The sequence below is a fragment of the Macrobrachium nipponense genome, chromosome 18 (genome assembly GCF_015104395.2).
Source record: "Macrobrachium nipponense isolate FS-2020 chromosome 18, ASM1510439v2, whole genome shotgun sequence".
Classification (NCBI taxonomy): Eukaryota; Metazoa; Arthropoda; class Malacostraca; order Decapoda; family Palaemonidae; genus Macrobrachium; species Macrobrachium nipponense.
Window position 1 is genome coordinate 35,159,866 of NC_087211.1, and position 21,783 is coordinate 35,181,648.

The 21,783-nt window shown below is 41.9% G+C and overlaps 1 protein-coding gene across 2 annotated transcripts in view; it reads right to left on the reverse strand.

The window, feature by feature from the left end:
* The window catches only part of LOC135196961 (guanine nucleotide exchange factor subunit Rich-like), a 387,875-nt gene that overhangs the window by 280,847 nt on the left and 85,245 nt on the right, over positions 1-21,783 (reverse strand). For both annotated transcript variants that reach the window (XM_064223819.1, XM_064223820.1), the window contains exons 6-7: positions 3,763-3,854; positions 2,528-2,634 (exon numbers count right to left, since the gene is read on the reverse strand). In XM_064223819.1, coding sequence (XP_064079889.1) covers positions 2,528-2,634; positions 3,763-3,854 — 199 coding nt within the window. The remainder of the gene's footprint in view (positions 1-2,527; positions 2,635-3,762; positions 3,855-21,783) is intronic.

Sequence of the window (21,783 nt, forward strand, 5' to 3'; positions counted from 1 at the left end):
CCTCAAAATTTATATTAATATAAATAGATTGAGAATACAAAGCTTTGCCAATATTGAAATGTTTTCTGATTCCTTATCTGATAAGAGAGTTGTTGCAGGGAAATTCTGCCTCTGGTTGCCACTCATTACGTAAAGGCATGGCAGTACAGCCATGCAGCGCATATTACTTTAGTGAGACCTTTGTAGCGAAGGACAATTCTGATGACTGGCTAACAAAGGATCATAATAATTGACCCTGCCCAAAGCTCATTATCAATACCTCACCAGAAAATACTGTTACCTATATCCAATTATAAAAACCACCACCACCCTACCAAAGGACTAGAGGGTACTCCAGGTACTTTGTAACATCACACCTTATACCAAGGAGAAAAGAATTTAGGAAGGGTTGCTTCCTACCCTTCATTTCCCAACACCACACCAGCTGCAAGATACGGACCCAACATCACTGAGATAATGTTGATGCAAACACTGATTTGCATTTCCAAAATGTAGAATTTAAAATAGTTGTGAGGGATAAATTTCTTTTAAAGCTAACAAAGTGGCTACTGCTCTAAATCTCATGAGCTTTAGCCTTGCACAGCAGAAATACGTCTTCCTGAGCTGAAGAGTGCGCTCCTCGAATAATGTCCCTCAAGAAAATGTCAAGGCATTCTTAGACAATGGTCTTGATGGATTTTAAACAAAGCACACCAGACCACCAAAGTTCCCACAAATATTTGTTCTGTGTAGGAAATACTTCCTGGACTTTTGTCAAACTAGAGATTGAAAAAGAACGAGACCAGGGATTAGAGGGGGGCTCATTCTTAGCCAAAAAGTTAAGTATATCTTAGTTTAACCAGACCACTGAGCTGATTAACAGCTCTCCAAGGGCTGGCCCGAGGGATTTGATATTTTTACATGGCTAGGAACCAATTGGTCACCTAGCAATGGGGACCTGTAGCTTATTGTGGGATCAGAACCACATTATATCGAGAAATGAATTTCTATCACCAGAAATAAATTCCTATGATTTTGCGTTGGCCGAGCCAAGAATCAAACTTCGGACCACCAAATTGGTAGCCGAGCGCTTATCTCTCTACATCAGTAAACCTACATGGCTCTTAACTGGACATAGGAATGCCTCTTTGTTTCTCATGAGCAAAGTCAGATGACTGAACCCTTCCAGAAGGCTTCTTCTAAGGGCTCAAAAATGTCTTATCAAGAATCTTAGTACTACATATTCACACCATGTTTCCTGGATGAAGTTTACAATGTTCTAACTTAAATGATCTAAGGACTTATTGAACTTCCTTACTGTTAGAGATATCAATGTATAACACTGGCCTAAGTTTCAAAACTTTTTTTTACAAAGGTCAAGGGTTTTCCAACTGATTTAGGACCATTTTTGCAGCTGAATTCAAAATACAGTTAATTTTCCTGGTCAGAATCAAATTATCAGTGCCGATAAGTGCCAATTTTACTGTAGGGGATTTTCGCTTATCATCTAGCCATTGGAATGGAACTGCCGCCGATAACCAAGGGACTGCCTGTACAGGAAGTGGGCCATACTCTGGAAAAGAGAACGAGTGGCTGAGATCGCAGTGTGTGAACCCCCAACAATGGATTGCCTGCAACACAGGATGATGATGAGGGCATGAGATGCACATTATCACTCCTGAAGAAGAATACATGAGACCAAAGTATCAGCAATTCTAGTTTGTACACCTCCTAAACTTTGTAATTTAGGAAAGCAGTTACCCAAACACCCTTGCATCCAGACCTGACAGCTGGGTTGAGCTGCAATAACATTCAGCTGCTGCGTGGAAAATAATGTCAACAAACTAATGGCAGTATGTAAACAAACCAGTTGTAGAAAACTGGGGCATGGAGAAGAGTAACTCTCTCACTACCTAAAGGAAGGACAGTAAACAGAAGTCGAGACAGTCAGATACAACCCCTTATTCCTTTTCTTTTTCTCAACTGATATACAAGACTCAAAAAAATATTGCTTTATATAAGGTAAATAAATTACTCTCTAATCATAAAACAATTCTTGTAAAACATCACTTCATATAAAAGATATGGTACTAAACATGCAAGCATTTTAAAAACATAACTGTTAAAAAAAAATTCAGATAAAGTTATCTACTGATTTAAAAAAGCTAGTCAATCACTTATACGAGCAAATGTAAATAAAAGCGCTTTTTAAAAACTATCAATTGATGTCTTTCTTTTAAGTTTTCTCATTGTTGGTGTCTGCTCAACTTATCATATACAAATGACTGAACAGCAGACATATTACTCATCAAGCAGTGCCTCCACATAGGAATATCAAAAAGATCATGATTGACTTTAAATTTCTGGCAATTTTTTGAATTCTACACACTCATGGCATTCAGAAATAGCAATTTCAAGTTAACTCTGAAAATAGTAAACACAGTCATCAATCCTTTCTTTTCTGAGTAAATATAAAACTAAAGATTGAAAATGTTCCTGCCACCATCAAATGCTGAGGCATACACTAGGAAATGATAAGGCAACTTACCCACAGATCCTAGTGAGCCAGCATAATCCCTACTTGAGAGAATCATGCGGTGTGACACTTCTAGCCCTCCTGTAGCTTCATCCACCAAGTACACTACTCCCTGTGAACTGAGATACAGCAAAAGTTCAATCAACAACTGCAGTTTGAAAAGAACTTTTGAAGGTCTCAAATTACTATAAAATATTTCAAATTTTTTCTTTTCTTAACTAAGAATTTTAAGCAAGAGTATGTTAAATTATCTGGACTTTACTGACCATTCCAAAATGACAAAATCTTCTGAGATAAGATTTCTTGATCGCTCTATTCAAAGCAAAATCTCTAGTAACCTATTCTAAGATTCTCCTATATAGGATTTCTTTCAACTTATGAATTTGTCAACAAATGCTGCACAAAGTTGAGTATCGTATGTAATGTCTCATATTATATTTATAACAGTGATAAACTCAAAGCAATCTGTTTTAGGTTATTTGTCTCTCCTTTAATGCAATACTGTTCTCTGGTGTGGCTGTCTGTCTCCAAGAGATTTATCTCATTTAGAGAGAGTGGTTCATGGTAGTAGGTTTCTGTTTCCTAATATTAGCAGTTATGACTTGGACCATCAGATGGTCTCTTGTTTACCACTCTTTCATAAATTGTATTTTAACAGAGATCTTTCACATTCACGATTGATCTCAGGTCCCCTTTTCCTGCCAAGAGCAACTAGATTTGCTGAACAGCAGCACCAATATGTGGTAAGTGTGCCTTGCTGTAGAATTCCTCAGTTCCAAAAGTCCCTTATTCCTGACACCATTGGACTGTGGAACAGTCTTCCTGAGGATGTTGTACGATTGGAACTTGAAAAGTTAAAGCCAAAATGCAATGCATTATTACCTTAAAACAATTCTCCTTGCATTGTAATCACTATTTACTTAACATTTTTATCTATTTACTTACTAATCTGTAAATTAATATTTTTTTTCCAATAACTAATCTCTTCTTTCTGTACTATTTCCTATAACCTTTGGTTATTCCTTTCAAATAAAAAACATTCTTTGGGAGCTTGAATTTCAAGTCAATAGCCAACGTGGGCTTGATCCATATGAATAGCATTCATAAAAGAACCTCATCAAACCCACAGCTGATAAATTATGACAACTGACAATCAAATGAGGTTTGGATACAATCTGAAAGTTTAACTTTTGCATACATTATTTGCAGCACTTGGCTGATATAACTACACACATATATAACCTTACTTGGCACGTCCATACGCCAGTAAACGATATTTATGATTTATTGCCGCACAAGTGGCATCCTCCAGATCCCGTGCCCATATTCCTTGCACAGCCTGAAAGACAGAAAAACTTCTAATAGAGAAAACTGCACCTGATTCAGCTAACTATAAAAATGGTACATTGCAATCTTTAGAATACATATCGCAAATGACTATAGCTGGTTCACTTAAGGTAGATTCTTGGATGAGCCCTATTTTCACGAGACGTTTGTTTGGAGGCCACTGATTGGCTGGTACCAGGAGGTAGGCAGTTCCCAGCCAATCAGCGGCCGCCAAACTAACGTCTCGTGAGAATAGGGCTCATCCAAGAATTTACCTTAAGTGAATCAGTTATAGTACAGTATAGGGGTTTGGAGCCATCAGTCAGTATTCAACTTGTGGGATATACTTTTAACAATATCTTCCAGTTTGAAAATCCACAGGGATTCCTACAACAATAAATTACAAACTAAGAAGATTACTTTTGTCAAGTTTGTGTTTTGTCAAACTTTGTTTTATTACAATCAAGGCAGATATACAGTTCATATAAATGGACAAAAAAGTAATGTCTCTTTAAAATAATGTTCTATATATCATATATACTTGTGTAACACGCAATCTCACATATCATGCGACCCCCCAACTTTTCACCCTGAAAAATGATTTTATCATGTATCTCATGTATCATGCGAATTAAATTTATGAGACTAAATAACAATAGTCTAACATCTTTTCCTCCTCTTTATCTATTCCATTTTTAGTTAGGCTAACCCCTTTTCCTCCATCTCTTTATCTATCCCATCTTCTAGTTAAGTTTAAAAAAGTAAAAGAGAACGCCAAAAGTATTGTTAGTAATGATATACTTGTTTTGAAAATGCATACAGCCAAAAACAGCTGATCTGCTATGAACAACTGAATCCGATAACAACAGCCTTTTCATTTGTATTTTAACCATCGTACGAAAGTCAAAAATTACTGTAGTTAAGTTACAAATGACATTAAGGAGAATAGGAGAATAGGACTGATATATTTTTACATTACTATATCCTTACTCTCTATGGAGAAAAGATCGGCAAGGGCATATACTGCTAAATTTAATCTAAGTTTTAGTTGAAGTTGAGGAAAGAATGCTGATCCGCTAATGACTATTATCGTGCATCGGCAACGTGGATGAAACTCTCGCAAACTTCGGTACAGCACCATCAAACTCAAACTGTAAACAAAATTTAAGAGAAACATGCTTTAATCAAAACTATTGGGCATGAAAGAACACAATTTACTGTTTTCACTCCAATAAAAGATAAATATGAGACTGCCCCGCTTAGCGCCATCTACTAAGCGAAAAAAAATAAGAGTAAACTTTCGGTTCACAAATGATATGTTTTTAAGTGATATTTCAACTTGAAAACACTTCATATAATGTAAAATAACCTTGTCCCATGTAAATAGAGTACCTTGAGATTCATTTGCGCTAACTAGAAGCAAGATAGTAGCTCTGATTTGAGTTCAATGCAGCAAAACAAACACCTCGCAATCGCCCTCAGCTGATTTCCAAACCAAAACACTGATTGCTGTTTGATTTCATAATACAAACAAATACAGTAATAACCCGAACTTACGCGAGGTTATGTTCCAGACCCCCTCACGCAAGGGGAAGTTTCGTGTAAGTTTGGCACAGTCTCTGAAATTGCTAATAAATGCTTACTTCTAGAGTTTGAACACTAAAGATGACCCTAATCGTGCTCCCTAAGTATTAGGCTAACTTTTAAATGAAATTAAAGTTAATGTAATTTGATTTAAAAGTTAGTTTAATACATTATCTTTAAAATAGGAATAACTGGTTGGTATAAAAATAGTTACAGTAACTACTATGTACATACCTATTCATTTTTGTACGTATACTAAAGTTACCCCTAATTCATGGGATGACATTTACTTTTTCTGTCATAGTAAAAGTTTCTTTGCATCACTTGGTAAACTTCATAAGTCAGTCATAACGAAGTCACACAATTAAATAAAATAAAGAAGACATGTATGTGCAAAAGTAATGTTTGCAGAGAGTGAAGGTAAAATTAAATCAATTTAAAATCATGAACTAGTGTGAGAGCTAACTACGAGAGAGAGAGAGAGAGAGAGAGAGAGAGAGAGAGAGAGAGAGAGAGAGAGAGAGAGAGAGAGAGAGAGAGAGAAATACCTACATCATGTAGGTAACACACTGAAGCGGTATCATCTTTAAAAAGTGCAAATGGGATCACATCTACTGAAAGTACATTAACTGCATGTGATGTAATTACGTAACATAGTACATACAGATTGTACCAGCACTTTTCTCTGAGGTTAAGAAAGTAATTTTCACAGAACGACAACGCTGATGTTTTACTAGTTGATCATGGAGTTCTTATATAGTGACTAACACTGAATTACCTACTGCCTTTGTATTATTTTACAAAATATTAATAGCATACACATAATCTCCGTACTGATCTTACACTTAAAAGCATGAAAATGATATTGTTATGATACAATAAAGTTTTATACATACTTACCTGGCAGATATATACATAGCTATTACTCCGTCGTCCGACAGAAATTCGAATTTCGCGGCACGCGGCAGGTAGGTCAGGTGATCTACCCCCCCACCCGCCGCTGGGTGGCGGGAATAGGAACCATACCCGTATTCTAATTCATATTTTTTCTTCCAGCTGTCTCCTGAGGGGAGGCTGGGTGGGCCATTTAATTGTATATATCTGCCAGGTAAGTATGTATAAAACTTTATTTTATCATAACAATATCATTTTTATACATTCAACCTACCTGTCAGATATATACATAGCTGATTCACACCATTGGTGGAGGGTAAAAGACAGCTATTACTGAATAGACAGGTAAACGACATACGTTGTAGGTAATAAATAAATAAAACCTTGGTTCCTATGTGTTTAGACGAAGGGTCGACTTCATAGCTATTGCTAGTAGTCTGCTTCGTCTCAGAGCCTCAGCGAGGATGTGACCTAAGGCTAAGAGTTTCTTGTCGATCTGTCAATGGGGTCTTATCCACTTACTTGACAGAATCTAGTGGTCATTTGTCAATGGGGTCTTATCCACTTACAGTGGACAATACACCAATGCCTATTGGCATAATTTAAGGAGCACAACACCGATCCCGATCACCTGATCCTAACACGAGGGTTTGTGTCTTAATTTGAAAAGAAGCTATCCCCAAACTCATTTCAAATAACCCCAGAAAATAATACACTTATGTTAAAAATAAAAAAATAAAAAATTTTAATTCACTAGTTAAGATCAGTGTCGGCTCCCCTATCCCAGCAACGCATCCATGGACACGTATAACAAAGAGAGAAGGATCTCATAGGCCCACTTGATCTCCTTCATGCAAAGAGAAGTCAACCCAGAGTTGCCTCTCCCGTTTATACAGCTAATATGACTCTCACGTCATATTGTTATGGAAAGAACAAGAATTGTTAAAAGCTCGCACTTCAAGCGCTTTTAATTCTTAGCTGTTTTGAAGGAACGTCAAGTTACTCAAGAAGTGCTTTAGAGATTCCACTCTTCCAAAGAAGACCAGGGCTTTCTTTGCAACAGATCTCTTCTAGATGAAGCCCAGAGCCAGGCTTGCGCCTGGCTGGCGGCCTCGCGCCCTGCTGTGGGCGCCTCGCGCCTGCCTGGCGTCTCGCGCCTGGCTGGCACCTCGCGCCTGACTGGAGCCTCGCGCCTGAACTGGCGCCTCGCGCCAATGCCTGGCGCCCTCAGCCCCTGACTGTCGCCTCGCGCCTGGCGGAGCCTCGCGCCTGCCTGGCGTCTCGCGCCTGGCTGGCGCCTAGCGTCTCGCGCCTGGCTGGCGCCTCGCGTCTGGCTGGTGCTTCGCTTGCCTGGCGCCTCGCGCCTGGCTGACTTCTCCCCACTTGCTGGAGATTCGAGCTTGTAAGAGTCTCGATGAAAACTGGCGATGTCCACCTCGGACACTTTATTTGCCTGATTTATTCGCCTCTAGCGCATCTGCGCCAGATTGGAGGCCTACTCCTTCTCCTCATCAGACAATGACAGTGTTTAATTGGACTGTCTTGCTCTGGCGTCTTTACACCTGTTTGGCATTTGGCGCCTGATTGGCGCTACATTGTCCGAAAGTCTGAACATCCACCATCGTTTTATCAGGAGAAAGGAAAAGCGTAGAAGAAATTCTTTCACTTTGAGCTTATGGCCTCTGCAACAAGGGGAGGTAATTTTAGTCGGCTACATCCAGTAGACGATAGGAAATCTAATAGTCCGGAGACCAGTCTTCCTCCGAGGAGGATCATACTTGATACTTCAGTTGCTAATGAGCACTCTTCCTACATGTTGACGAGTTCTCTCGTTGCAAATCTTCCCTATCCTTGCACGAAGGCAGGGAAAGAGCCTGGAAGTTTAAGGAGACTCTGAGCTGAAATTGGGAGGATTCCGATTTCTAGCTCTTTAAAAAATATATCTCTTCGAACCTTCTGGGAAGTAGTTTTGAGCCCTCATCGTATTCTAAAGACTCTGTCAGCAAACGTTTAAAATCTTATCTTCTTTTGTAGATACAACGTAAATACATTGCCTGGAACAACGAATCCTTTATCTGAAAGCGTTGATCCAGGAATAAAAGGTTTATAGTTCTTTTGCCAAACATACCATGCTGGCAGGAACCATTGCCGAGTCTTTCTAGAATTTGATTCCAGATTCCAAGCCCAAAATCTCACTCGTCCTTTTGGTCGATTAGTACCAAGAGGAAACATTGATGAGGAGCCGTTCCATCTTGTCAGAACACGAATCTGAGGCCCAAATAGGATCCCATTCTGTAACTATAAGATCTCCAAGTCTTGTCGTATAGAGGTATTGTGTAAGATCCCGAAGATCTTAATGCTCTGCTATCTCCAATTCCCTTTATAGAGACATAGTATAGCCTTTTACTGCGTTCTTTGATCGATAGCATATATATGCAAAGGTAATTCTTCCCTCTGAAAGGGAAGAAAAACCCGCTATGTGGTTCACAGAGGTATCGGAAGAAAGGACAGTTTTCCTCATTCCCTCAAGCACGATCTGCAGTAATTATATATCTTATCCATGACTACTGTCATTTACCTTGAAACATCCTCTCATTCATGTCCACTTCTGGTCAGTCTGCACACGCAGACAGACTCAGAGTGGAGAGGTTGTTAAGGTCCATTTCAAAATAGATGTTGAAAGAATATTCAGACTGTCTTGGAAAGACTTCCAAAACCTGCTGTGAGAAGAACGTGACCTCTGAGAATCCACCTCACTAAGTCTAAAATGAGCATAACATATATCCTCTCTTTCTTTGACGCCCTTTGTCTTACATTCTGTAAAGAGTTTATCTTTTAGGGGCAAAAGACTAAATTTTATTCCCCGTTTCTATAACATAAAAGATGGCGTATATTGCTACCGTCTCTCTATATTCTTTCTTCCTGTCCTAGTGCCTGGGCAACGAGAGAATGGAAAAATTCTATCATCGTTATTCTGCAAAACAAATTATTATTATCCTATTCTCCTACTAACTGATCCAGGATCGAGGAGAATCATTCAAGATTCCTATCCTAGGACATCAGGCCGTAATGTACGGTTCAGATACTTGAAAAAGCCTCACCCCAATACTGAGAGCTCCTACGAGTCTTTTCCAGTACCAAAACATTACAAGGTCTCCCTTGTGTTATATGTTTACATGGGAGTAGGATAATATACCATCCTGTTAATAACAATGAAAGAGGAGCTGCATGGTTCAAGGGACTAGCCGAAACGTGCAATAAAAAAGGGGTTGCCAAGGTCTTTCTAAAACCTGCACCCAGATTAACTTATGAGTCTGATATATTATCTATCACTTGTCTCATAAGGTTGAGAAAGAGAGACCTCTAAAGATATCAGTTCTCTTCACCATGTAAAGGTCTATAAAGCAGAAGAACCCACTTATCCTGACACGTACTACGTTCGCCTGTGCGATATCTAGAATAATTGTCAGTAGAGGGTTGATCTGGCAAAAAAAGAGTTTCTCCCAAAAACAACTCCTCTTGCAGAAAAGAAAAAAGAAGTCGCTCACGCGACCACTATGTTACCTGACATGAGAAGTCTGTTCTTGTTAGAGACTTCCGCAATTTCAGTTAATCCTGACAAGGGCCACGGCCGCCTGTGCGACAACTTGTGTCACTGTCAGGAAAAAACTGATCTTGTGTCAGTTCTCAAGAGGAAACTCTTGGAAAGTCTATCTCCAAATACTGAGAAATTGGAGATCCTGATATCTTGCGCCTGGCTGGCGCTGCGCCTGCTGACGCCTCGCGCCTGGTTGGCGCTACGCCTGGTTAAAGCCTGGCGCTCGCGCCTGGCTGACGCCTCGTGGCCTGGCTGGCGCCTCGCGCCTGGTTGGCGCCTATCGCCTGGTAAAGCCTGGCTGAGCCTTTATGGCCTATTACTTGCAACCTTGGTCAGGAAATCTCGATATCAAAATATGGAAGAGGTGCTGTAAGAATCCTATAATTCTACAGTACTTCCATAGTTGGATGTTTTCTTCTCAATTTTCCTCTAATACGATATATCGGAAGGGGAATTATTCTTTCTCGGTTAATTCTTCGTATACCCCCCCCCCCCCCCCTTTTTTTCCTGAACGAGAAGGACCACTCCAGTGTGAGGGACTGAGTAACTTCCCAGCTCTATGTAGGAAAGCATAATTTGCTCTAAGGTATATCTATTAACTAATTATTTTTCTAGTTCGAGCCAGGCGTCTGGCTGGCGCTTATGATTCCTTATGGCATGGTTTGAGGAAAAGGAAGCAGTCTACAGGAAGACTGTTCGTCTTCTTCTTGCTAAGAGATCTATGAAGAAGACTTCTTCGCAGGTTCTCACAACTCCTTTGCAATAAATGTTTAGACATACTTTAACAGTTATTATCGTCGATCGAGGTTCTCACGGACTCGCAAAATTCTTGCATTGCTTTTGTTTAATAACTCGCTCAAACGAGAAATATTTGGATGGTGCTCTAGGCTTATTGCACCAAGCTGGCGCAATTTGCGCCAGGGTGGCGCAACTTGCGCCAGGGTGGCGCACTGCGCCAGGCTGGCGCCTCCAATACTAACTTATCTTTATGCTATGTGCCAGAACATCTGTGTCTTTATGGTACCCGACATCCTTTCATATGTTAATTCCGTTCTTATTATGAAAAACTTTTATATACGTAGTATAATCCATTCAGGGAAACCATTTTCCCTCCCAATAAAAGAATGTTTCCCATCCGACTCATACAACTTCTGCGCAATATCCGATTCTAAATACGGTTGTGTCCTTTCTCGAAAGACTTAAACCATACCGTAGTCTTTGAAGTGAATCCTCTATTACATCTCTCTTCTCACTAAGTATGTACTCTAATAAGTCATGCTTTCGTAAGTATGAGTGCATTAAATAATATCATGTCCTGCTGCATTAGAATCCTTTAATCATGTTACCTACGGTAAACATCATTGAAAGGTTGTAATATCCTTCTTATTGAAAGATTCCTAACAAAAGGCAGACAATATTTTATTTATGATAGCTTCAGTATTCCTCAATCCGAGGCTAAGACCACGATGTAGGGAAGATACGGTTAGTTATCCCATTCCGCGGAGGAGAGAGCTGTAAACGACCTCCCAACGACTGAGAACAAGAATGTACTCGCGACTGCGTTGGGTCTTCATTCAAAAGCGAAAGCAGTCCCTGGCCTTCCCTTTTCCAGAGTTGCCCAAGTTACTCATTAAATAAAGGAATCTTATAAATTATTAATTCGAACTTCAGGAAGTTTTTTATATAACATAATTAAGCTAACGAACTTCAACAAGTCTAGAAACTAAATAGGTGTCGTCTAAACAATTCTTTTAAAACCTATTCCTTCCTAGGAAAGTCCTAGAAGGGTACTGGTAATTCATGGAAACCTCTTCTAACACGAAGAAAAATGTTCTATCCTACTCTCAATCCACCAATAAAGATATGCTTCTCCGATCACTTCTCGAAGACTTATAGCATCATATAACTCATACTCCCTAGCATAATAGAATCCTCTATAATACTGTTACATTAAGGTACAGTGGGGCCTCGTTATCCACGGGGGATAGGGCCCAGAACCCCCCCGTGATAAGTAAATACCCGTGTTATCCTGATACCCCCCGCCCCTCAAAAAATTGCTTAAAACTGCTTACTTTAATAGTTAACCCACCCAAGACCACTATTCCAATGTTTATAATGCCTACTTTAGTTTCAAACAAACACCAAATATGTTTTCAACTATCACCTAAAACTAAACAAATTCAAGAACAGTTTTTTAAAGTTATTGTACAAAATTAGACCTTAAAAAATAAATGTATATATGTACTACCTGTACATATTGTAGCCTACTAGCCTATGGATTACAGCTAGAAGCCTACATACGCATGGTGGCCTCTTTTTTTTTTACAAGGAAAGAGAGATGAGTGGTAAGAGAACTATCAAAATATGTAAATCATATGGGTACTCACCAACAATCTATGTTGATAAAAGATGGCGACGATTTTGCAGTGCAATCCCAGTAATATAATAACGATAATGCTACCAACAGTATGCAGCGAAACATCTCTTCCCTTCGTCACAACACGTTAATACTAGTATATTCCACATAAAAACCATTCATCTGACCTTTAGGCATCTTTCCATAAGAGTAAAGAATCAGGGCTTTTGGATGCCACATAATTAAAGGATTTTGACGTAAGGAAAAATCTATTTCTGGGCGATTGGCTCGTGTCGCCAGCGAAATATCCTTTAATCTATTATTTCTAGGGTAAATGTACTAACACATACCAGAGAATAAATAAAATAAAGAAAAAGGTCAGTATAACTGACTCGCTCACCCTCTAGGAGGGTGTCGGTATGAACACTAGGCGAGTGAGACCACTACCACGAGCCAAATGCCAATAGAAATCTCCCACTACAAAACCCTCCAAGAGGGGAGCCGTCCCACAGAGAGAGCAGCTCGTACTACTACTACTCCATCCCATGCTGCCGACTGCTGCGCCTCTGGTGGCCATCCTGAAGTTAGCAGACAATCTTGAGCGAAGGGATGGGTAGGGTGGGATTTCGCTGGCGACACGAGCCAATCGCCCAGAAATAGATTTTTCCTTACGTCAAAATCCTTTTTCTGGGCTCAGCTCGTGTCGCTTGCGCGAAATCGTACCAGAGAAACAGCACAAGATTGTAAATAAAGTAAACAAGAAATATAATAAAACAAAATAGGTCTCAAATAAAAGATAAAATATAAATGAATGAATATAATTGCTAAAAAGATACAAATACACAGTAAAACAAAATTAGAACTATGCTTAAATTACCCTTAAAACTAATTATGTTAATAACATAAGGTAATTTACATATATACATATAGGTACAATGATTACCTATCATCATAATAAAATCTGTGTAACAAAATGTATCAAAATAGTAATAGCAATTAATATAAAATTACATAAATACTTTGAGCAATCACAAAAATATATTTCAGGAATGTATATGACTTAATATACAAAACCCGTAACCATTGTAATATGATGTATCCCCTAGCATAAAAATAAGGGGTTAACATCTATGAGATCAGTATTGTAATCACCTGTGCGTGTCCCTAACCAGACAAAAGGGACACTATACAATCATAAAGCAGCTAAGACACAAGGTGAATGCTAATGAACAAGGTAGGAATAGACGAACTGTTGGGTGAGGCAGGTAGAAAGGAGGACTGAATCTTCTACTACTATTTAATTTGCTAGAGTCAGGGAAAACTATGTTACCCGCTGCTACTGCTGGGAATTTCAGAGCTTCCAAGGACTTAGGTAGTGACGTTTGAACACTGTCGGCGATTTCCATCCGGTATACTTTTTTAAATCATCAAAGTTCATATGTTGGAAGTAATTAATTGAGGTGGCTACTGCCCTGACATCATGTGCTTTTGGGAAAGAGTCAGGATTGGCTTGTTTAATAAAGTACAGGATTTGTTGCCTGATGCCTTTAGTGGATAAAGTACCACCTTTTTCCCTCTTAAAGAGGGGCCCCGATGAGGAAGAGGAGGTCCTGGATAGAAAGGCTCGTAAGGTTGAAACTGGACAAAGGGAAACATCTTGTGGAAGGGGTAGTACCTTCCAAGGTTCCCACCTCATCAAAGGATCTTCATTCTTTGCTAAAAAGCTACGTTCCGGAGAAAGTAGAACTTCCCCTGTGGGAAGGAATTGAATATGATCCGGATCTCTGGATAAAGCCGACAGTTCTGAAATTCTTGCTCCTGAAGCTAGGCTTAATAAAAATAGGGTTTTTCTTAGGAGCATCATAAACGAGCATGTGTCATTATCGGTTTCGGAAGCCAGTTTTAGAACATCGTTTAAGAACCATGAAACTGACGTAGGCCTCACAGAGGGCCTAAGTCTAGCACATGCTTTAGGAATAGACGAGAAATAGGTATCTGTCAAGTCTATGTTAAATCCAAATTGAAATATCTTTTTCAATGCTGACTTGTTTGTCGTAATCGTGCTAGCTGCTAAACCTTTTTCAAATAAGGATCTGAAAAAGGATATAGCAGAATTAACTGTCATGATTCTGATATCTGACTCTCTCAGGAAGGTTGCTAACTTTTTGACGGCAGCATCATACTGCCTCAAAGTTGAATCCCTTTTATCGGATTCCAGGAAGAGAATATTCTGAGGGTCAATATTCGCATCTCTTTTTGCCGCAAACTTCATGAAATCCATAAAGTTAGGGTTTTGAGAATCCCTGAGGAAGCGAACACAGTCTTCGTTTGTACTGACTGGAGAGCTTGGGACTGGGGACCCGAAGGGGACGAAGGCCCAGTTCCAGAATCAGGGGGTACCAATTGCTCTTCGGCCAGTCTGGGGCTACTAGAGCCACTTGACCCCTGAATGTCCTGAGTTTGTCTAATACTTTCATAAGGAGATTCACTGGAGGGAAGACGTAAATCTTCTCCCAGTTGTTCCAGTCTAGAGCTAGGGCGTCCGTGGCGTAAGCCAGAGGGTCCAGGTTGGGGGCTACATAACATGGAATTTGTGGTGGTTCGCTTGGGTGCGAAGAGATCCACCTGTAGCCCTGGGACTCTTTGAAGGATCCATTGGAACGAACTTTCGTCTAGTGACCATTCCGACTCTAGGGGTACTGATCGGGATAGGGCGTCTGCTATGACGTTTCTCACTCCAGCTATGTGGGTGGAGGAAAGATGCCAACTGAATTTGTCTGCCAGGGAGAAGATGGCTATCATGACGTATTTAGATGACGTGACTTGGAGCCTCCCCTGTTTGCAATGTACTACCACTGCGCTGTCCAAGACTAGCTTTATGTGGGAGTACCTTGGTGGGCGTAATCTTTTCAGAGTCAAGAAGACTGCCATTGCCTCCAGTACGTTTATATGGAACTGACGGAACTGGGGTGACCAAATTCCTTGAACCTTTTTGACTTGGGAGTACCCTCCCCAGCCGCTTAAGGACGCGTCTGTGTGGATGTGATCCCTGGTGGAGGGAACTGAAGAGGAACTGACACTGATAGATTCTTGACTTTTGGCCCACGGCCGAAGCCGGTTCTTTAGAATCAGAGGCACTGAGGATAGCTTGTCCCTGGACCTGACATTTGCTCGTGAGCGCCAGATCCTGGTTAGATCTTTTAGTTTGGCTTTCATCAAGATGTTCGTTACTGAAGCACTGGAGAGAGCCAGGAGCCTCCTTTCCTGAGCTCTCCTGGATGCTAGTTTGTGACTTAGAAATTGCTTGACTGACTTCGCTATTTCTTTCCTTTTGGTAGATGGAATCGACAGAGTGTGTGAGGATAGATTCCATTGAATGCCTAGCCACTGAAAGTTTGACTTCTGGAGTGAGTCTCGACTTGGATTTGTTTATCTTGAATCCTAGATATTCTAGGAACTGGATCACTTTCAGTGTGGCCTTGTTGCATTCTTCGACTGATGGGGCCCAGATCAACCAATCGTCGAGATACGCTACTACCATAATCCCTTGTGCTCTGAGCTGTTGCACTACTACTTCCGCTAGCTTCGTGAACACCCTGGGTGCCACGTTGAGCCCGAATGGAACTACCTTGAAGGAGAATGTCTGGTCTCCTATCTTGAATCCCAGATACGGACGGAAGTGTCTTGCAATAGGGATATGATAGTAGGCGTCTGTAAGATCGATAGAGGTGGTGACGGCCCCACGGGGAAGTAAGTCCGCACCTGTGAGATCGTGAGCATCTTGAACTTGTCGCAGCGGATGGCTAAGTTTTAAGCGGGACAAGTCTAAGATTACCCTTCTTTTTGTGTGAGCCTTTCTTTGGAACGCTGAACAAGCGACCTTGAATTTTAACCTCTTGACTTTGGCTATAGCTCCTTTCTGAAGGAGGTCCTCTGCGTACTCTGTCAATTCCTTGGAAGGAAGTTGACGGAAAGGTCTGGCTGGAGGTGGGTTCGTCAACCAGCTCCAACCCAGCCCTTTTGACACTATGCTCTGAGCCCACTGGCTGAAGTTCCACCGGTGGCGAAAGTGAAACAGCCTCCCTCCTACCTGAAGTTCTTCATTGGTTCTGGTAACCCCCTCGGTCCTCCTCTGAAGTGCTTTCCCCTATTGAAGGGCCTCCCGCCCTTCCTCTCCCACGAAAGGAACCGCTTACCTCTGCCTCCCTTGCCCGAGCGGTCATACTTCTGAGAAGCTTGACTCTCGAAGGCTTGATTGTAAGCTGGAGAGATGGCGTATGAGGTGGAGGGTTGAGGCTGAGGGGATATCACATAAATAGGCTGTGATTGACCTTTAGACGTGGAGGGTTGGGCTGTCTGCACTAACGGCACTGTAGGAACTTGTTGAGGGAAGCGCGGTTGCTTCTTTTGGTAAGGTTGGAAACGTCTGGGTTTCCTTTGGCCCTTACCTTTCGGTGTCAGGTCTTGCCTCCTCCTAGCCGTAAGACCCAACGGTCTTTAAGGCTCTGGTTCAACCTCGTAGCCTCTGCCTGCACTTCCTTAACCATAGCCTCTGGGAAGAGATCTGCGCCCCAGATGTTAGAAGAGAGTAAACCTATTTCGGTTCATGACGAATGGTTGCCTCTAGCAGGACATGCTTCCTACAATTCGTCCTAGCAGTGGCAAACTCGAACATATCTGACTGCACCGTTTGAGTCAGGGCTTTGGTCATAAGCTTAAAAATTGGTTCTGAACCATAAGCCATGGTTGCTACCTCAGACATAGCCATCAAGTTGATTGACCTGGCTAGTCGTGATTTTGAGTCAAATTCAGCCTGAATAAGACTATCTGGGAGCCTGGGTAGCTTTTCACCACCCTGCTACCATAGCACAGTCAGGTTTGAGTTTGCCAGCTGAGAATGTATTTGGCAAGTCTTCCCACAATTCTCCGATTGAAGGGAGCAACGGAGATGTGGGATCTGCTTCTTTCAACTGAGGCATGGGTTCCCCCTTCTGAGCTGCTGAGATGGTCCGACCTTGCTATCTTGGTTAGGAACGGGAGCGGGGTACTCTCATCCATTGTGAAAATGGTAAAGGGACTTTTGAATGGTTGAATCTTGGTGTTCGAACAGTCCATGTCCTCTAAACATCTGAGGCCATTCTCCGCTGATCCTGGTCCCGAGAATAGAGGACTGTCTCCTTTGGTACCCTATCATCCCGAACCATAGCCGAAGGCGTGAGCCTTGCGTAGCCTATGAAGGGAGGCTGTAGGCCTTCCGGGTAGAACTCGAAGTCCTCTATTCTTCGAGTTCCAAACTCCGGTATGGAGATGAGACCATCCTGGAAGGGGGCGTATGACGCTACTCTCCAAGGATTGTTCATGGAGAAAGCGGGCAGCGAGTCATACGGGGGAAGCTGAGATCCACTAGTGTTGGAGGTTGAGGGAGAGGCAAGAGGGGCTTCTCTTAGACCGGCTATAATAGTATCCTGAGAAGTGATCCTGTCCGACAGGCGGGATATCATATGTTCCATACTAGTCTTAAGGGAGCCCACTAGGTCGCCCACCTGTTGCAACAGGCCAGCATTGGAGTCCAAAGCCGGAGCTGCTGCGGAGGTGGAGGGGAGGCTCTGAATAGGCACCAAAGGTAGTGGAACTGGTGATACTGCCGGGGTGCGAGATCTCTCCTTAGGTTTACTTTTTGAGGACTTAGAGCCGGAGCTAGACCCTTTAGACCTGTCTGGGCCGGGATTACGAGCCGGAGACTTACGCGAGGAAGAAGACGAGGACGTCTTCTTCGAAGACGATGACGTCTTAGTCAAGGTCATAACTTTAGACTTGATCTTAGGTCTAACCGAAGCCTCTGGAGGAGTATATAATTCATCACCCGTAAAGCCTTGGAAGGATGGAGAGGTTGCAGGGGTAGAAGAAACAGTCACCCCCAAGGGAGACCCTTGGGTACCTGCATTACTTACCTCGACCAACAGGTCGTCTATACCTACCATGGGTTCAACGGTTTATATCAGGGTTGCGACATCCGTGGAGATATCCTGGTCTTGTTCAGTTAGGAAGGCCGCCCCCAGCTGTTGTTGGATAAAGGCAATAGAAAAGGTCCGCCTCTAACACCGGGTCGACGTACCCATCGCCTTGCCTCCGGGAAAGATTAATAGTGCTAATCGCTTCTCAAGTATGTAGGGCTGACCCTTGGCGGCGTTCTTGCCAAAACCTCCGACCCAGGCCCGCAGGGTAGCCAATGCTGTATCTCTTACTGCCGGAGCCTGTAAGAGAAGGTATATTTTAGATTTAAGAATCACTTAAAACTAAAACTTAGAATATAACTTAAACTAGATGCCTTAAGTTAAAGTAAATGATGCAAACTTAAGTACTAAAAGAAGCGGAGCAGCAACCGGAGATGGAATAATTACGCCTTCCAAAAAGCTGGCTCCCCCATCTCGTAACATATGGTACACGTCTTCATGGTACCAAGACCTGGATGTCCCCGTGCGGAGTCGCGCATGGAGCATGGGACCGGCAAACTTCGTGTCCACAGGGGTCCTGAAGTGTAGCGGAAACATCCCCGATGCCTCACAGTTTGGTGGCCTGTAAGTGGAAGACACATGAGTTATCTTAAAGGGGTAACACTTACAGACTAAAGGACAAAAGAACTCCGTTACATGCCGGAGCTCGGAAAAAATTTGGGCATAACCCCTCCCTGCATTGCCTGAATAGGCTATAATCCCGGAGAGATCCGGTAAAAAAAAGAAAGGGAGGGGGGGGATGGTTTAAGATACTTAAGGATAAACTTAAAGATAACTTAAATAAAACCCTAAATACAAGCGAACCGGACATAGGTCCAGTGAAGCGGAGTGTAGTAACTCAGCAATACGGTAAACGGTTAGTAAAGAACCTACTGTATGCTCCGGTCCAACTATGGGTGGACTATCTCCTTCCGCGGATACCAGGACTCCGATAGGGAGGAGCTCTAGTAAGGAGGGAAGGGCGAGAGGACATACAGACTCGAGCTAGCCCGGAGCGACAAGGCAGTTAACGGAAGGGGGGGGAAGGCCCAGGGCCCCCCACAACGTAACCACCCGGCCCGGGTCCGGAGCCGAGAAGCGGAGAGGTCGGAACCAGTCTGGGTCTGTCGGACTCCCAGGCCCCTCCGGTGGAGGGGAGAGGGGGAGGCAGGCTCGGGCATGTGGGGCGAGCAAGGACAGACCGACCCACCCCCACCCGACTCTATGGAAGAGCGGGAGAGGGGGGAGGGGGACTGGCAGGCGTCTGGCTGACCCGTGATCACGCAGTGACCACGAGGCGGTAAACTGAGATACGGTAACCAAGCCTAGGCCAACCAACTGATCAGAGAGAAGCTATCGGGAAGCAACCTGAACTGAAAAGCGGTAGCATATAGGCCCACAGGGCTAAAACCAACTGATCAGAGAGAAGCTATGTGGAAGCAACCGAACTGATCAGCGGTAGAATAGGCTCTACGAGCCGGGACCTAGGCTAAGCCAGACGCCAACTAACCTAACAATGACAAAACATATATATATATATAAAAAAAAATGAAAGAAAGAAGGTAAAATAGCAGGAGAAAAAATCCAGGAGTGTACGACTAGCCCGAAGGCAAGTCTACCACTCAAAGCTAGTCAGGGGCCGATACTAAGAACCTGGACTAGGGTCTGGATAGAAAAAGCCTACATAAGGTGAAATACATGCATGCATGACAACCTGAGTAGACCTAATAACGCGGATAATCAAAATAGAGCGTAAAAGAATAAGGGATGTTCTAGGTATGGGAGACCAAGAACGAACCCATCACGCGGCAGGACCATGCTGCCATGCTTCCAGCCCCGAGAACGTATTTATACCTAAAAAACGGCAAATACTGTCTCAGGGACGGAAAAAACCAACTAACCGTAAATACTGAGTACTTAACTTAGCTGCTGCAATAGCTGCGCGCTCCATATCGAAAATCCGAAGAAAGGGCACAAAAATCACAGAGATAACACGTGTGACTCGTGCGAGCTAACTGAAAAGGATGGCCACCAGAGGCGCAGCAGTCGCAGCATGGGATGGGAGTAGTAGTAGTACGAGCTGCTCTCTCTGTGGGACGGCTCCCATCTTGGAGGGTTTTTGTAGTGGGAGATTTCTATTGGCATTTGGCTCGGGTGTTAGTGGTCTCACTCGCCTAGTGTTCATACCGACACCCTCCTAGAGGGTGAGCGAGTCAGTTTATACTGACCTTTTTTTCTTTATTTTATTTATTCTCTGGTATGTGTTAGTACATTTACCCTAGAAATAATAGATTAAAGGATATTTCGCGCAAGCGACACGAGCTGAGCCCAGAAAACTCGTTTATATGGGTACAATTTAAAGAACGCGCCGCACACCACATTTCATAACAACAACAAACAAACGTTTGTAGGCCAGTGTTGCCAACTGGGAATGGCAATTTCTTGCTAGATTTGTTCCATAAAAGGCTAAAAAAAAATCACATACCGTATATACTCGAATAACGTGCAATCTCCCATATCGTGCAACCCCCTAATTTTCACCAATAAACAGTGGTTTTGTGTTTTTGTCATGTATCTCATGTATCATGCAAGTTCATAAGGTTGGTGGTTTAGCCTGCTAATGGCTGAGTCATTCAGATGTGTGCTGATGCTAGTCAATTTACGGTAATTTTCTTATTAATCTCGAGAATTGAATAGAAAATCTCAAGATTAAAAAAAAGTCCAAGATAATAAAATAATTGTAAAATAACACGCCTTGGAGTCCTTAATCATTCTCTCTCTCTCTCTCTCTCTCTCTCTCTCTCTCTCTCTCTCTCTCTCTCTCTCTCAGGAATAAATACGTACGTACTGTAATTTGCAGTAAATGTGTAGACATTGTGTGCGTTTAAAAAATGTGCCAGTACACACACATTCCGATGTTTCGGTTTTTGGAATTTTTCAGATTTTCGGAAATGTGAGGTCAGATGCATAATCAAACAAACACCACTACTGCAGCAAAAACATTTTTTCCCTTTATGTTTTTCATTATTGTTATTTATTAATTACAGTTTATTTAAATAAATATTAATATAATACTGTTAAATGAATGTGAGATAATTAAGATCACCTATAATAAATAGTGGGACAATTAAATACCATATGTTCACTAATAGGTATTTTTTATTTTCAAAACAAACATTCCGTAAAAACACAAAAAATATATGTACATAACAATAAAAATATAATAATGTTTTGCAGTTCAACTTGTGAATTTTAACAATAAGTATGACTATATAATATATTTTACCATATCGATCTTGAAGTTGAAGAGTCATAAAATTCTGAGGATGGTCCGGGAAAAGGATTTGTACTTTGTGATTAGTATCGCTATCGCTACACTGGTGTTTTTCATAACCACTATACGTTAAAGTTGAAACATGACATAGAATCAACTTTGCGGACTTCGTTCACTTTGATATTTTTAACGATACAATAACTATCATTTGTACTACTAAAACCATCTCACATAAGTAATTTT